Below are 17260 nucleotides of genomic sequence, written 5' to 3'. Positions count from 1 at the left end.
AAGGCAAGTCAGTTAATATCTCTTTGCCTCAAATTTCTTTCTTGTAAAATAGAAATGGGTTTTTAGAGCCAAAAGGAGCCTTGGTGATTATCCTCTCATTTTATAGTTGAAAAACCAGGCTCATGGTAACTGTAAGCTGGAACCTTCTATCTCTCTATCCATGTAGGTGCTCTGATGGTAGAATGAGATGGCAGAGATGAAAAATGGTTGAAAATTTGTAAAGTGTTACGTAAACGTAAGATAACAGTAGTGATGCAATGATAACAGTAACAATCCTTAATGACACTCGAACCCTAATAACAAATACATCATCATTATACCAGGGCACTTTACAGTTGTTAATTGATTTAATCCCCATAATGCCACAATATTTGTCTCCATTTGACAAATAGGGAAACTGAAGCAGAATAACTTGCTCATCAGAGTCACACAACAATTAGGTAGCAGAACCAGGACACACACCCAAGAAGTCTGATGCCAGCATCTGTATTTCAGCCACCAAGCTATACTACTTTTGTATAATCATTTCTACTGTTGAGTAGCTTGACCTAAATGTTACTAGTTTAGAAGCAACTTTATTTTTAAATAAGGTAGGTTCACAAAGGCTTTTCCCAAAGACACTATTTGTCCTGTCTTGTTAAATGGAAGTTGTTTTTGTTGTTTAATTTTTAATTTAAAAAATTAAAAATTTAATCTTTATGTAACCAAATTGCGTAGGTTTGTTCTGCGCTCTCTTCTATTCCATGGGCTTCTCTAATATCCTGTTGTCTTAACCATTGTAACTTTAGTCTGTCTTGGTATCTAGTAGGGAAGCCCTGTTCCCATAGAGTTCTTCAAATTTTCCTTGTCTGTTCTTGTCCCTTCACGTTTTCAAGTGAATTTTAACATCACTCTTTCATAAGAATTTTAGTTACAGAAACAGAAAATCTGCTTTATATTTACTGGATATACATTGAATTTATATTTACTTCAGGAACAACTGACATCTTTAAACATGTAAGTCATTTTTATCCATGAACATGGTATAACACTCTGTAATGGGTGTGGTGGTGCACACCTGTAGTCCCAGGCCTGTAGTCTCAGCTACTCAGGAGGCTGAGATGAGAGGATCACTTGAGCCCAGGAGTTCAAGGCCAGCCTGGGCAACATAGTGAGACCCCCATCTCTACAAAAAAAAATTAAAAATTAGCTGGGCATGGTGGCACATGCCTGTAGTCCCAGATACACAGGAGGCTGAGGCAAAAGGATCACTTGAACCCAGGAGTTTGAAGCTGCAGCGAGCTATGATCACATCATTGCACTCCAGGGTGGGCAACAGGGTACAACCTTGTCTGTAAAAAAAAAAAATTAATAGAAACACTTTATCATGTTTAAGTTTTGTAATGAATATTGAATTATATCAAATGTTCTTTCTGTATCTATTAAGACACTCATATGCTTTTTGTTTCTTAATCTACTAATGGGGCAAGTTATATTAATATATTTCGTAATATTAAACTGCCCTTTTATTTATGATATAAACTCCATTTGCTCATGTGCTTGATATGATATGCTTTTTAATATTGGATTCAGTTTGTAAATACTATAGTTAGTATTTTTATATCTATGTTCATAAGTGAAAAATGGCATGTAATTTCCCTTTTTATAAAATCCTTATCTGATTTGAGTACAAGGTTACACCAGGCTCATAAAATATCTTCTTATTGTTGTTACCCACATGAGTGGGTTTGGTCACTTGACAGGTACCAACCCAATGACCATAGCCAAGGAGGATTTAGCAAGGGGATTTTATTACTTGTAACAAGTAAGGAGAACACTGGAGATAGTTCCCAAAGCAGTGTCTCTGAGCGAAGGGCTGGGTCAGGTTTTATAAGCATAGGGTAATGAGGCATGATCTGATTGGATCTTGCAACGAATTGATATCAGAGGCACGATCTGACTGGATCCTGCCATGCAGTGATGCCACAGCTCGATCTAATTGGATCCTGGATCCTGCCATGTGGTATCCATTTCTAAATTCCATTCACTCGCCTCAATCCAGGCACTTAGGTTCTGCCTATGGTTACATACCTGGTTCCTCTGGGCATGCTCAGGTTATGTGACCTTTAACCTGTGGATCCATGGCAAATGGAAAACAACTCACAACTTTGTTACATAAAAGTTGAACCAGACTGCTGTGGTTACATTATTATCTATTCTGTTTTCCGGAACAGTTTGTTTAAGATTGATATTAAACATTCTTCATCTCTGTGCTTACGTCCAGAATGACACTGTGCAGTTGACCACTAACACCAGTGACTGGTAGCACACAAACTTTTGTCTTATTGAAAGTTTATAAACAGAGAACTTTTTGTATTTAAAACAGGCCTTCTCTTCATTCCTCTCTCTCCAATGGGTCCTTGTAGCTTCCTTTTATTTGCATAGTTCAGTAGCGTGGAGTTCAGAAAAGGCCAAGATAGATCAGAGAAAGAACTACAGCTCAGTCCGGGGCAAAAAAGCTTCTTCATACTTTATCTGAGTGGCAAAAATCCACACCAGTCTCCCAGTGCTCCATCTTTGTGAGCCCAAATCTACAGAACTCACGTGTACTTTTAAAGGATAATTACAGATCTTTTTTATGTTTGCACACTTAACCCTAGTAAGCCAGGAACCATCTCTGAAAGAAATAATAATTAGCATCTCTTATTAGCCAAAATAGGGATTCTTCATTGTTCAGTTTGGTGGAACCAGTAGACTCAGCAGTCAGAATTTGTTCAGTCCTTTAATCGTAGCAGGGGAGAACTTTACCTGTTGCTTCCTTGAAAGAGAGTCCCTAGAGTGTTGTAAATCTCCAAGTGGATTTAACCTAAAGCTGTAATTAGGAAAGTGAACAAAAAATATATGTGTAAGGATTTTAATTGCTACTGTGTTTATAACTGAGATTGTTGGAAGAAACTTGAACGTTCATCAGTAGGGGATTGGTTAAATAAGTTGATGCACACATAAAATGGAACACCATGTAGCCATTAAAAGAACATGGTAGACCTTTGTGTCTTGACATGCAGAGATTTCTAAGATATATTAAGTGAAAAAAATCCTGCCCTATCCAGTATCGTGTTGTGTCTTTTTGTCAGTTGCTTTTTATTTTTCTCTCTGCTTGTCACTTAATCCATGCCAATATGTTAGCCTGTTGAGATGGGCTCTCTTCTAGATATTTTTAAATATTCCCTTCAAAGGACAAAAATAAGTTAATTTATAAAACTCTTATGGTGGCTATAAAAAAGCAACAATTAAGCATTTAAACTGAAGCCTTCATTTTTCTACAGTTAAATTTCTAGGCACCAGGCAGAGGCATTCCAAATCCTATTATTTGACATAAATGTATTCAAAAAGTTGACATTGTTCTTTTTCTCTAAATACTGAAAATCTTTTAAAGGATTTTACTTGTGAACACTTAGAGATGGAGTCTTTGAATCCACTCCTCATGTTAATTTCATTTTCTTTGCCCTTCTCCTCCCCCCGCTCCCAGCAGCATCACATAAAACTTTCATGAAAACAGGCCTCTGTGGGGCACCCAGAGGATGTGTGCATGGCAGGTGGAAATGGTAATCATTCTGCTTATGTTAGTGATATGGGAGTGATCTTTGTGGATCACCTTGCAACGAAAGCTTTTTTGGTACTGCCTAAAAGGAGCTGTCAACTCCATCCTCCCAAGCCCCATGCCACAGCTAGCATCTTGGCCACCGACAGAAATTGTGAATGAGTAGGTAATAGTGGAGAGGTGGGAAGCACAGTTCTTGATTGAGACAGTATTGAATTTATCTCACTTGTCAAATGTCAGGATCTAAAATCTCCTTTGACTAGCAGGGTTAGAGAAATCACTGTAGACTCCACCCTTCCATGAAGTGTTTTGCATTCTTCTAGCCAATCAAATCATATCACCCGAACCTCTTTATTTTTTACTTATTTACTTTATTTCTTGGGCTCATATTTGACCAACTGAACCTTTAAATGTTTCCCTAAAAACAAAATGTTGGCTTGAACCCTTTAAACTGTTCAAAATACAAAACTTTAATGTTTCTCACTCAAAAGTTCCTCTGATAACATTTTCAGCAACCAGTCTTTCCAAGCATTGTCCTGCTGTCTGCCTGTCTCTTGACTGGCACCTGATATTGTTAGAGAATAAGGAAGACTTGTTCATGCCACCTTTATGCAGTTACCACCAATGCCTGATCCTGAATAGGGGCCATTATTTTTGTGTATTATCAACACAAGGAGAGGTGTATATTGGCTGAAAGCATGGACGCTGGAATTAGGTTGCCCACATTCAGATGGCTGCCTCACCACTTACTGGCTATATGGCTTTGGGGAAGTTATTTTTGAAATTTAAATTTAATTCCTTTTCAAAGTAATACATGTACATAATTTTTAAAAGGTAAATAATACCATAAACTTATAGGAAAATTATAGTCCTCTGCTCTATCCCATCCTCAATGTCTACTCCCCATAACAATATATATAGTTACATTATATATGTATATATATGTGTGTATATATATACACACATATATATTATCCCTGTTATATATATATTTTATATGTATAATATATATTAGCCCTAAAAGTTTTTATTTACACACACACACACACACACACACACACACACACACACACACATTTTTTTGAGACATCGTCTTGCTTTGCCACCAGGCTGGAGTGCAGTGGTGCAATCTCAGCTCACTGTAACCTCCGCCTCCTGGGTTCAAGCAATTCTCGTGCCTCAGCCTCCCAAGTAGCTGGGATTACAGGCATGTGCCACCACACCCCGGCTACTTTTTTTTGTATTTTTAGTAGAGACTAGGTTTCAATGTGTTGGCCAGGCTGGTCTCAAACTCCTGGCATCAAATGATCCACCCGCCTTGGCCTCCCAAAGTGCTGGGATTACAGGGGTGAGCCACTGTGCCCTGCCCATAACGATAATTTTTAACTTAACTATTTAATCTGTTCTTTAACTCTGTGTTTCTAAATAACATGCTTAGACTGCTTTTTATGGATTTTTTTTCCATTTTAGGTATTATCCATTGACTTCCTACTATGGAAGATGAAGATTTAGCTTTCTAACCCGCTGCCATCCCCATAACACACATACAATTTCTCTCCTGTTCCTCCTTCCACTCACTCTTTTCTCCTATTCCTCCTACATAATTTTGATTCAACTACTTTGTAATATTTACATAATTATCAATATTATATAATATTATTCCTAGTTGAGCCTTATAATATACTGTGATTATGTTTTCCTTCTAACACATCTTTTTGTTTTTCCTGGAGTTAATGATTGCCTCATTTTTCCCATTGGGTTAGTTTTCTGTATATCTCATTATACAGCCCCAAACCCTTCCAGAGCTATAAAAGGTTTGTATGTTTGATGTGTTGATGTGTTTGAGCACACTGATCTCAGTATGTTGTTTTTTCTTTCTCTGAAAGCTTTTAAGACTTTCTCCTCATCCACAGTGGACTCACATTTCATGACTACATGCCTTCTTTTGGGTCTTTTTTCTTACATTGTCCTGAACACCCTATTTGCTCTTTTAATCTGGATTTTTTTTTTCTTTGATAATTTCTTCCCCTCCATTTTCTCTGTTTCTCCTTTGCAGAATTCTTATTAATTGAGTGTTGGTACTTCTAAATTGATCTTCCGATTTTCTTATCTTTTTTTCCCTTCTATTTCCTATATATCCTCTGTTTGCACTACTTTCTAAGAGATTTCTTAAACTTTTTTGAAACCTTCTTTTGAATGGTTAATTTCTGTTGTTGTCGTTCTCATTTCCAAGAGTTTGTTCTCTGCTCCCTCCACACCAAAAAAGAGCATGTTCGCTGAATATAGATATTGATTGTTTATATGATCTTGTTTCATGGATATATTTTTTAACTCTGTAAAGGCATTAATTATAGATTTTAGAAAATTTTCTTCTGATTCCCACACTGTTTTTGTTTCCTCTTTCTTTTGTTGGCTTATTTTATTCTCTTTCAGGTTAGAAGCTTCCTTTACTGTCTGGTGTTCATTAGCTATTCATTCCTATTTACGACTAAAGCACTAAAAAACTAATTGGAAACCTGGAGGGTAGGGGAGAGACTATTGAATGTGGGCTCCTCTATAGGCTGAAAAGAGGCAAGTCCAGCATTTTCACTGACAGATCCCCTGATCCTTAAATGTCATATCTGTAGTTATTTTCTCTTGGACTAGTCATTTCCCCTAGAGAGAATCGTCTAGCCTCCTGCTCTGGGGTGGGGAGTGGAGGGTGGTATAAGCATGTACACCAAGGATCTGGGAACTAAGGGGAAATGAAGACCTGACCTTAGATTCCTTCAGTCTGTTAATTCACTTAGTAATTGTCCATCAGTTTTTCAGCTTCTAAAATTTTATTAATGGTGATTGCCTCTCTCCTACTCTCTTTGCCCTTATGAGTCTGTATTTTTTATTCCTTTACTATCATTTTAGTTGAGTGTAAAGAAGGCAATAAATGTGTATGTTTAATTTATCATATTTCTGGGCAAGTTATTAATATTATTAACCTCTCTGTGTCTCAATTTATTAATCTGAGAAATGGAAGAAAATAACAGTCCCTACCTCACAGAACTGGTGTTAAGTCAGAAAAAAAGTAGTCAGAAACCCATTTATGACTTAACTCTGTGTTTGGCATACAATATGCATTAAGAAATGTTTGCTTCATTCTTGTTAGTAGTAATAAATTATAAAAATGTCTGATGAAGTGTTGTCGCAAATGAGCCAAGCATATCAATCAGTGAAATAAGTCAAAAATAGTCTTTCTACCCCATCTCTTTGAGGTAAAATATTAATATCCGTTTTAGGGAAATAGAAGAAAAATGATAACCTTAGCTTGATGTCAAGATTTATTTTTTTAAATGACATTAGTTAAAACTAATGCTTTTCATGAAATCTGAAATGAGTTCCAATTGGGTAAGTCAGTAGAAACCTTACTGCAAACGAAATTGTTATTTATTTAATATTTGGAATTTGCAACTGTTTTAATCAATTAAATTATGTTTCCGCTTTCTGTGAATTAAGTAAACCTGAAATACAATTAACTGTAGTTAATAGCCTTGGTGGAGTTGCTTCTTTCATTTTATCAACAGATATTAAGCACTCATGGTATGAGCTATGGTCCCTGAGCTTCTGCCTATATCAAAAGCAAACAAACAGTATCAAAAACATCTAAGAGATCTCACTGGGCCTCAGGTGCAACATGAAAATAATGGAACAGGTGAACTGGTCCACTCAGCTCTCAAATGTGATTCTCTCATTTTTATAAGCGTCAATGTTTTTTAGGCCCTGACCCAAATCTGTAATCCATTTCCAGAAGTGCTTATTTGTACATATAAAACACCCACATTGAGCACATGCACAGTTTATGAAGCACTGCATTCGATAAATTACCCAATGTTAGTCACACCCACTCTGATAGAAAGAGAGATAGCTAAGATATCAAACCTTTAAATATTTGATCTGTCCAGAAGGTATTTTACCTTAGTGACTATGCTTTAAGTGTCCAACTTTAGGCAGTGGTGTTCAGTCTGAATCATCTAATGACCAAAGACAAGCAGAATAGTGATCATGGATTAAAAGAGCTTAAAACACAACATACACACACACACACACACCCCAGTGAATCAATCAAGGAAGAATCACAAACGTTCATTTTAGATTTCTTAGAAAAATTAGATTCAAGCAGTGACTTCTGCCTATCTCTCATTTTTGCTTTGAGAAATCAAAGTAATTCTCAATTAAGCTATAGTCACAGCTAAGAATTTTATTTCATACTTGCTTGCTCTCAGATGTAGGTTCCAGATATTTGGTGATCTTAGAATTGTGTAAACTTAGATTCAGAAGATAACACAAGCTGGAACGTGGATTCTAATTGATAAATCAAAAGTAAAATGTTAAATAAAGGATACTAGGCACAAAGCTTCTTCAGGGCCAGCGGTCACCCTCATCTAGCCCAACTCAACTACCCTAATCCCCTGTACATAGTTGTGGGACAGAACAAGTAAATAAATAAACTTTCAGAAACTTCAAACATTGCTCATTAGAGCAAATTTATAAAGAAATCACTCTTCAACATGAATGAATCCCTTCCATACAGCTGTGTCCCTGTACTTAATTATCTTCTACTTAGTTCATATATGTTCTTTTTTTTTTTTTTTTTTTTGAGACGGAGTCTCGCTCTGTCACCCAGGCTGGAGTGTGCAGTGGCGCAATCTCGGCTCACTGCAAGCTCCGCCTCCCAGGTTCACGCCATTCTCCTGCCTCAGCCTCCCAAGTAGCTGGGACTACAGGCGCCCGCTACCACGCCCAGCTAATTTTTTGTATTTTTAGTAGAGATGGAGTTTCACCGTGTTAGCCAGGATGGTCTGGATCTCCTGACCTTGTGATCCGCCCGCCTCAGCCTCCCAAAGTGCTGGGATTACAGGCATGAGCCACCGCGCCCAACCCGTATGTTCATTGTTTATCTCCCCTTACTTTAGTTTTTGAGGCCAGAGACCAGGCCCTCACTCTCCCACCCATAAGAATGTCTAGCACAACCCCAGGCACAGAATAAGTGTGGATTCATGCAAATCAATTATGTGATTAGCAAACATGGTCATTGCACATGTCCTGTGTTCTACAGCAGGCATGGCCAAGTGGGACCCAGCAGATCCTGCTTCCCCCAGCGTGGCAGCAGCTGACTGGAGTGGCCACCCACACATCAGTGCAGCACGCCACTGTGATTCCTGAGACCATGGCAGGCACCCAGCAGCTGGCGGACTGGAGGTAAGCAAGAAACCCCTCTAGGGTGAGTGGGTGTGTCTGGGATGGGAGGCACGTCCACCGCCAACACAGGGCTGCCAGGCTGGCCTGTACTTCAATTCCCTGGTTTGTAGAGAGCTTTTTAAAGCTTTTAAAAATATTGTGTGGACTATGAGTGCAGGGTAACAAGAAGCAATTTTTAAATAATATACCAGGATACAAGAAAATCAGCTTCATTAATTTATGCTCGGTTGTCATTTCCACCCAAAATTCAGTTATGTCATTTAATCATCAGTGTTATTCACCAGACTTGGTTCTGGATGATGTTTGGTAGTTTCTCAGAATTAAATTCTACGTTCAGAAAACAAAGATCTGTCACCAGTGAAAGAATGCAGAAGAGGGTCCCCAAAGCCCTAAGCAATTCTAGAAAGTGTTCTGAAGATGTTTGAGACGAGGGTACTCTGGAGTCTATCTGACCTCCCACGGGAAGGCTTGACAGAATGGGGTTTATTTGGAAGGGTAAATGCTGGCATGTTTGCTGAGTGTGTCTCTTCAGTTAATAGTCATATCTTACAGATCAGAGTCTACTTCCCACACACCCCAGAGGCGTCCACCTGACTGCCTGCCAGCACAGCATACCCCCTGCATCTGTTTCCAGAACTCCACCCTGCCCAACTCATGATTTCCTCACAGCTGCGCTCCTCTGTTATTTTTATGGCTAGATACCCTTGTACCTTCCCCCCAACACCACCACAATGGCCCCCTTCACCAGTGCAGAGCCAGATGGCAACCCTCCAAGTCGTCCCCAACTCCTCATGGCCCTGTTGGGCTATCTCTCATTCTGCACAAATATCAGGACAGGTCACTCCCCTCAATCCCCTGACAGCCTCCATATCACCCAGGGAACCTTCCACAGTTCTTATTCTGACCTACAAGGCTATTGTGAATTAAGATCTCTCAGAGAAAAGAAGAAAGGTGGTGATATAAACACCCAGTCAGACCCCTACTGCAGCTTCCTCCATTCCTCCACTTCATTTTCTGCCCAGTACAGAGTACCTGGGCCCTTCCCCACAGTCCCACTCACTTCCCTACTGGCAACGCCCTCATGCCACCACTCCAGCCTGGGAAACAGAGCGAGACTCCATCTCAAACCATGTAGAGCTGAGTTCAATCCTGGCTCTGCATGACCTGGGGCAAGTTAACCTTTATGCACCTCAGTTTCTTCTTCAATAAAGTGGGGATAGTAATGCCTACTTCACAGGATTGTTGGGAGGTTTAAATTAAGATAAAATACAAAGCACTTGGCCTATATTTAACATGCACCATCGCAGTGCCCGGTACATGACAGGCATTAAATAAACCTGTCATCTTCCCTCCCCACTATCACATCGGCCCATGTTTAGCAAGATTGCCTTTCCTCCTCCAGCTCATTAGGAGCAGCCAAGTTGAAAGCTGTCTAACCAACTGGGTTTTTTTTTTTTTCCCTCGCCCCTTTTTCTCCTAAAAGACCACACACATGACATATTCCTTTTTTTCCCCTTTGTCTTTCAGCTCATCTAATTTCAGAAATACACATACACTTACTAATTCCTACATATTTTCTTATTCCTCCTCCCTCCTTCCTTTCTTTTTGACATCTCTTACCTAGTGACCACAGAAGACATCTAAAGCCAGCACACCGTCTTCCTGGTCTCTCCATTTCATGTGTGAGCCAAAGAATATCTATTATTGTGGCTAACAAACAGAAGTACCAGTGCTAGGCCTGACTCAAAGGAGAAAGAGTGCCACCTGTCTGTAGGAGAAAGAGCTACAACAAAATAAAGAAGCCATAATATCAGTTTCTTGGTCAGATGCAGTGGCTCACGTCTGTAATCCCAGCACTTTGGGAAGCCAAGGCAGGCAGATCACCTGAGGTCAGGAGTTTGAGACCAGCCTGGTCAGCATGGCGAAACCCCGTCTCTACTAAAAATACAAAAATTAGCTGGGCGTGGCAGTGCACACCTGTAATCCCAGCTACTCAGGAGGCTGAGGCAGGAGAATCGCTTGAACCCAGGAGGCAGAGGTTGCAGTGAGCCGAGATCGCACCACTGCACTCCAGCCTGGGCAACAGACTGAGACTCCATCTCAAAAAAAAAAACAACAAAAAGAAGCCATTATATGAGTTTCTAAAGTCCATGTAAATGCCCAAAAGGCGCTATCAAAATCCCTACAAAAGTGTTCATCTACTTCTTTTTTTTTTTTTCCTGTTCATCCTTTTCCCCATGTTGCAACAATAGGTTCTTATAATTTTTTAAAATTCAAATGAATTATCCTTTAGCTTTGAATTTTATTATGCCTTAAATGAGCTCTTATGGGCAAATCTCTGAGTCGGTCACCACCTTTAACATTTCTGTGGGAAAACAAGGCTTTGAGCTTCATACAACCCAAATTATAAGAATTTTGAAACATAACCCATTTTTAGGATGAGGGCTGCCAGTATTTCTATCATGACTGTTATTAATTTTGATTTAATACCAACTTTATACTTGTCTAGTCAACCTTCAGTTAATCTAATTATTCATTCAGCAAGCGTGTAATTAATTGATCAGCTGCTATATGCCTGAGCATTGTTCCAGCCACTGAGGGAATTCAAAAGAACATTAACACTTCCTAACACCAGAAGCATATGGCTCCCAGGCTTCAAAGTTTGTTTTTCACGTAAAGGATAATTTCTTCTTTAATAAAATGGTATTGCTAAGATATCCTGCCTACGTCACAGAGTGGAATAAAATAACCCATTGAAGACACTGTGTAAATTCCGCTTTTTCTTCATTAAAAATTTTTTTTTATAAAATTAAGGTGAAACTTTTTTTTTTTTTTTTTTTTTTTGAGACAGTGTCTCGCTCTGTCACCCAGGCTGGAGTGCAGTGGCACAATCTCAGCTCATGCAACCTCTGCCTCCCAGGCTTAAGTGATCCTGCCACCTCAGCCTCCCGAGTTGCTGGGCCCATAGGTGCACCCCAACATGCCCAGCTAATTTTTTGTATTTCTGGTAGAAAGGGGGTTTTGCCATGTTGCCCAGGCTGGTCTCAAACTCTTGAGCTCAAGCCATCTGCCCTCCTCGGTCTCCCAGAGTGCTGGGATTACAGGTGTGAGCCACCATACCTGGCTTGTAAATTCTAAAATAGAATATTGTTCAGGATAATCACCTAGGTGCTCAGGGACTTTAAAAGTTGGAGGGAATATTTATCTCCTGTCCCTAGAACTTAAAATCTCGGAGCTGGTGCACTTGGCATTCTTCCCACTTGAAAGTCCTCTTTCTCACAACCAGTTATGTTTCTCCTACTCCTTATGAGTAGAAGAAACCCACCCGATGAGCACACATGGCCAGGCTCATCCCTTCAGCAGCCGCACAGCTAGTGAGATAACCAACTGCAGTCGGCGTTTATTTGGGGAGGAAGCTTGATCTTATAGAGGAGCTCTGCTTTTAGAACACCTCTAAGGCACCTTGTTGTCCCGGTTCCCTTTCAGGAACACGCATGCTCATGGAAGCCATTACAATCCCATCATGCAGCAGCCTGCGCTATTGACCGGTCATGTGACCCTTCCAGCAGCCCAGCCCTTAAATGTGGGTGTGGCCCACGTGATGCGGCAGCAGCCAACCAGCACCACCTCCTCCCGGAAGAGTAAGCAGCACCAGTCATCTGTGAGGTAGGTGTTGAGAGCCACCCTAAGGAAGAGAAATCCCAGGGAATGTGAGTGCTAAAGAAATGTAGTTTAGGATTAGGGAGTATCAGCACCCACTCTGAACATGGGACAGTTGCATGGGATGGGGGCACTCCTCTTCCTGCAGTGGCTAGCAAAACATCCTGTACCACCTGGATTGGCCCAGGGTTTGCAGGAAGCACTTGGTTTAAGACCGTGGTAATAGTGTAGGGATGGATGCAATGGAATCTTGCAGTGGGCGAGAGAGATTGGGCTCAACTCCATACAGCGTGGGCAAGTGAAAATTTATAGCCAAGGCAGGGTTGGGGGGCGTCGGTGAATGGGAAGTTACTAAGAGGAAGTATCAGGGGTAAGGGAGGTACTGCCTAAACTGACCTAACAGGATTCTTGCTAATGACAGGCCCGGGTGATCAGACATCACACCTGGAGGATGAGGAACCTAATCAGATATCGAGGGTGATCAGATATCAGGGATGGTGGGTTCTTGCTAAACTGACTTAGCAAGGTTTTTTGCCAAAAGTAGATTGTACAGCAGAGTGCACAGTTAGACCCAGGAGAAGGTTCACAAGCCTGACTAAAGTTTGGTGAAGCAAATTATCTTTTGTCACTTTCTACTTGTCCGGAGAATACTCAGCCTCACCTGAAGTTTCATTTTGGAAACCAATTACCATAATAATTGTTTAAAAATGTTTTAAAATGTTGAAGTTGTTAAAAAATGTTTTAAAAAATACTAAAGAAATGTGCTTTCTTTGTATCTAAGATCAGAAGTTTAACTGATTTAGCACCTTGCTTAAATATAAGCAATAGCTTGTTTAATCCCAGACACTAACCAGCAGAACACGAATCTTTCCCATTCCCTTTAAATCCATTCTCATCTCAATGAACACTTTAAAAAATAAAGGTCAACAAAAGGCTGCATGCTGTATGATTCCATTTATATGGCATTTTGGAAAAGGCAAAACATAGAGACAGAGATCCGATTAGGGCTTGCCAGAGACCAGTAGGAGAGGAGGAGATTGACTGTGAAGAAGCCTGAGGGGAAAAGCTCTAAGTCTGGATTGTAGTGGGGGGTTATGACTGTGCGTTTGTCAAAACTCATCAAACACTTCAAAGGGAGAAATGTTGCTATATGTCAGTTATACCTTAATAAACCTGACTTTTTAAAAAATAGAGATTCCCAGGCCAGAGAGAGATGGTGTGACTACAGGATTGCTCCTACATCTCTTCCTAATGGCACAGCTTTGAGGTGTTTAATTGCTTATTTGTGATAAGTTAATCAAGAGACATCTGGTATACAAAATGTCCAGTGATTTTGGTTTTCTGCTTCCTCATATAACCAGATACCAGAAACTAGGCCTTCTTCTTTTCATTCTCATTCAAAAATTCATCCAAGGGCTGAAGTTGTCATCCTCCAAGATTCCTTATTTGGGTATTTCTGACAACTCAGGGAAATTTATCTCAGATCATTGGCAGCTTTCCAGAATGCTTTTGTTTGGCAGCCTTGTGACAGCTCACCCATGTCATTATTAGACTGGGTGGCAACAAAGTCCACCGTCTCAATCCTCATGGGCTGTCATGCCCAGCAAGGTCACATGGAGCACTGCTCTGTCCCAGAACTGAGCTTAGCATCTTTGTGGTTCACCTTGGCTGAGTAGGGGCAGTAAGAACCCTTAGCCTCCCAACCTGTTTAGCAAGTCCCTCCTTTTTGTTTACTCACCACCCAGCTGGCTTCATGAAGGTTCATTGCCAGTACATTTCAAGATCGATATAATTATAGTGAAAGGTATGTATTTGCTTATTTTTAAGACCAATGTCTTAGGCAAAACAGTCTGAAAGACCAGAAGTCTCTCCCTTGTTGGTGATGTGGCCAGGCGTACTTTTCCTTAACAATGCCAAGTGGAGATACTAAAACCATTGGTAGTGAAAAACATAATCTTAAAATTGTAATGTTTTAGCAACAACAAATACATAGGTTTATAGTAAGTACAAACAATGGTACAATCACACCAGTGAAACATATTACCAGTCCCTAGGAAGGAGCAAGCCATGTATCTGGCACTAGCTAGATAGGAAAATAAATCCACCTTTATTGAATTATTTTCATTTTACTGCCATCCCTTTAGCTAGAAGGTGCTAGAATCTCTAAAGACATATAAAAGTCTGAGTTTCATTATACATTGGTGTTAGTCTCTCACTGCATAGATACTACAGGTTGAGCATCCCTAATCCAGAAGTCCAAAATTGTCCTAAATTCGGAACTTTTTGAGGATTGACATGGTGCCATAAGTGGAAAATTCCACACCTGACATGTGGTCTCAGTCAAAACTTTGTTTCATCCACAAAATTATTTTAAAATAATGTATAAAATGACCTCAGGCTATGTGTATAAGGTGTATATGAAACAAAAGAATTTTGTGTTTAGACTTGGGTTTCATCCCCAAGATGTCTCATTATGTATATGCAAATATTCCAAAATCTGAAAGAAAACAAAAATCCAAAATTCTTCTGGACTAAGCATTTCAGATAAGAGACGTTCAACCTGTGCCAGAGTCAGTGAGGATCTAATAGGGAGGGGAGAAAGTATTTTTCCCCTAATAAAGTTACCAAAAATCACGTTGGTTAATTTAGTAAGGAATTTCAAGTTGATCAAAATTAAGATTAAAAGTTCTCTTTTTAAGAGTGCTTTTTCCTCTTGCACTTTTCCAAATTTTCTATTACAATTTAGACTAATGAGCCTCCCATGAGGCTCCACAAGGCAAAATCCAGAAAAATCATTTTTAAGGTTTTTAGCAATTATATGCACACAAATACTTTGGTCGTGTTCTTTTTCCAGAGGAGGAAAGAAGGAAAACTGAACCACTGGTCACCAAGGTTAGGTCCTTTATATCCTGAAACTCTTAAGGAATAAATGTTTCAGTAGAATAACCATTAGCAAGGAAACCAAAGCTTGATGTGGCAAACACCAGTTCTTCCACCACCCCCAAAACAAGACTTAAGTACCTTTGAAGGGATGACACAAGACAGAGCTCAGAAGTAGGGCCTTGACCCTGAAGGCGAGGGGGTGTGTTGGGGCAAACACAGCTGGAATCCTGGCATGACATCTGCTCCTACAAGACCTGTAGAGCCTGGGGCACAAGAGCCCCCTCCCTGCTCCGAAAGCCCTGGCTGCTCCCTTTGTCCTGCTGGGAGCAGGCATGTAGATCCAAACCAGAGCCCAGAGAAGGCCTGTGTAGCCGCTCACTGAGTGATCCCTTTCCCAGTCACAGACGGAGACTCATTGGGCAGCCACTGACTTGTTTTACAGAGATTGGCAAAGCAGGTGTTTCTAGGCAATTGGGCTCCTTCGAAGGAGTTGTGGGGCCTGACCTTCCCCTGTGTGAGAGTGGGTTTTCTCATTACAGAAATGTCTCCACCTGTGAGGTGTCCTCCTCTCAGGCCATCAGCTCCCCACAGCGATCCAAGCGTGTCAAGGAGAACACACCTCCCCGCTGTGCCATGGTGCACAGTAGCCCGGCCTGCAGCACCTCGGTCACCTGTGGGTGGGGCGACGTGGCCTCCAGCACTACCCGGGAGCGGCAGCGGCAGACAATTGTCATTCCCGACACTCCCAGCCCCACGGTCAGCGTCATCACCATCAGCAGTGACACGGACGAGGAGGAGGAACAGAAACATGCCCCCACCAGGTGAGGCAGTGCCACCTTAGCCTTCCAGGAAGGAGCCGAGAGGGTTTGCATTGTGTGCGGATCTGACCATCTTCCATCATCAAACATAAGGATCCCTCTCTTCTGACCCCTAAAGTTTGGTTTTGCCATCTACTATGGTCCTAAAGTTATTTCAAGAGAATGTCAAACAGTTTTTCCATAATTGTTTAAAACCAAAATAATGTTGAATCATGTTGGTCTTATTATAGGCCCTATACATTTGGGGAACTTGAGACCATAAAAATCGGGCACACAATGCCAATGTATTTCATCGTCTGTAAGTTTAAAAGTCTCTGCCTCAAGCTAGTGAATTTATTCCCAGTTGGTCAGGATATTTCTCTAACATTGCCTTGGCTCGCTCAGAATACGAAGTAATTGTCCAATTAATCAGAAATTTCCCTGTGTCTGATTAACCTAATCTTTTAAAACTGCCAGTTGGCTCTTCACCCAGAGAGCATTACTGTTTATCCCAAAGTAATAATAATTCATTTTAGTCTTTGTGTGCTTCCTGGGGAGAGGGAAGAAATCTTTATTATATTTACAAAACTACTAACTGGCGCCAGAGCCTCTTTTTCTGTACTGCCCAGCCAGACTTCAGCAAAATGTGGTTTTTGTTTGGGCCACTCAGCTCAGGTTCTGAGCCACCCCTCTAGAACAGTTGGCCTCCTGGCCTCCTGCACCCCTAGAGTGCGGCCTTGTAGAGCCCAAAATCTCATGGCCCCACCCTGCTGGCTCCTCTGCACTGGGACCGAGAGCCAGGGAAGGGAGGCCTGCCCCTCCCAAGCCCAGCGCTGCCAGTCAGTACGCATCCTGCAGCTGGATATGAAGCCTAATTCACAATTAGGCTTGAATTATTAATTCCTGATTGGATACAATGTAACTACTTAGTAATCACAAATCCTTTGATTAGATAATAAATTCTCACATTTGAAATCATTACAAAATGTATAGATAGACTGATGAAAACATTCTCATTATAACTATTCCTGCATGGGACATTCCCTTCCCTCTTTATAATGAAGTCCAGTGGTTTTAGTTTGTTTCCGGGTGGGGTTAGTACATGTCT

At 40.7% G+C, this 17260-nt stretch overlaps 1 protein-coding gene across 5 annotated transcripts in view; it reads left to right on the top strand.

The window, feature by feature from the left end:
• Positions 1 to 17260, top strand: part of HIPK2 (homeodomain interacting protein kinase 2) — a 220551-nt gene that overhangs the window by 169294 nt on the left and 33997 nt on the right. For 3 of the 5 annotated variants that reach the window (XM_054493967.2, XM_054493964.2, XM_063667882.1), the window contains exons 10-12: positions 8670 to 8812; positions 12299 to 12478; positions 15895 to 16176. In XM_054493967.2, coding sequence (XP_054349942.1) covers positions 8670 to 8812; positions 12299 to 12478; positions 15895 to 16176 — 605 coding nt within the window. The remainder of the gene's footprint in view (positions 1 to 8669; positions 8813 to 12298; positions 12479 to 15894; positions 16177 to 17260) is intronic. The other 2 variants (XM_054493968.2, XM_054493966.2) reach the window with 1 other exon arrangement.

The sequence above is a fragment of the Pongo pygmaeus genome, chromosome 6 (genome assembly GCF_028885625.2).
Source record: "Pongo pygmaeus isolate AG05252 chromosome 6, NHGRI_mPonPyg2-v2.0_pri, whole genome shotgun sequence".
Lineage (NCBI taxonomy): Eukaryota > Metazoa > Chordata > Mammalia > Primates > Hominidae > Pongo > Pongo pygmaeus.
Note: the sequence above shows the minus strand (reverse complement) of the source record. Positions and strands in the feature narration are given on the sequence as shown.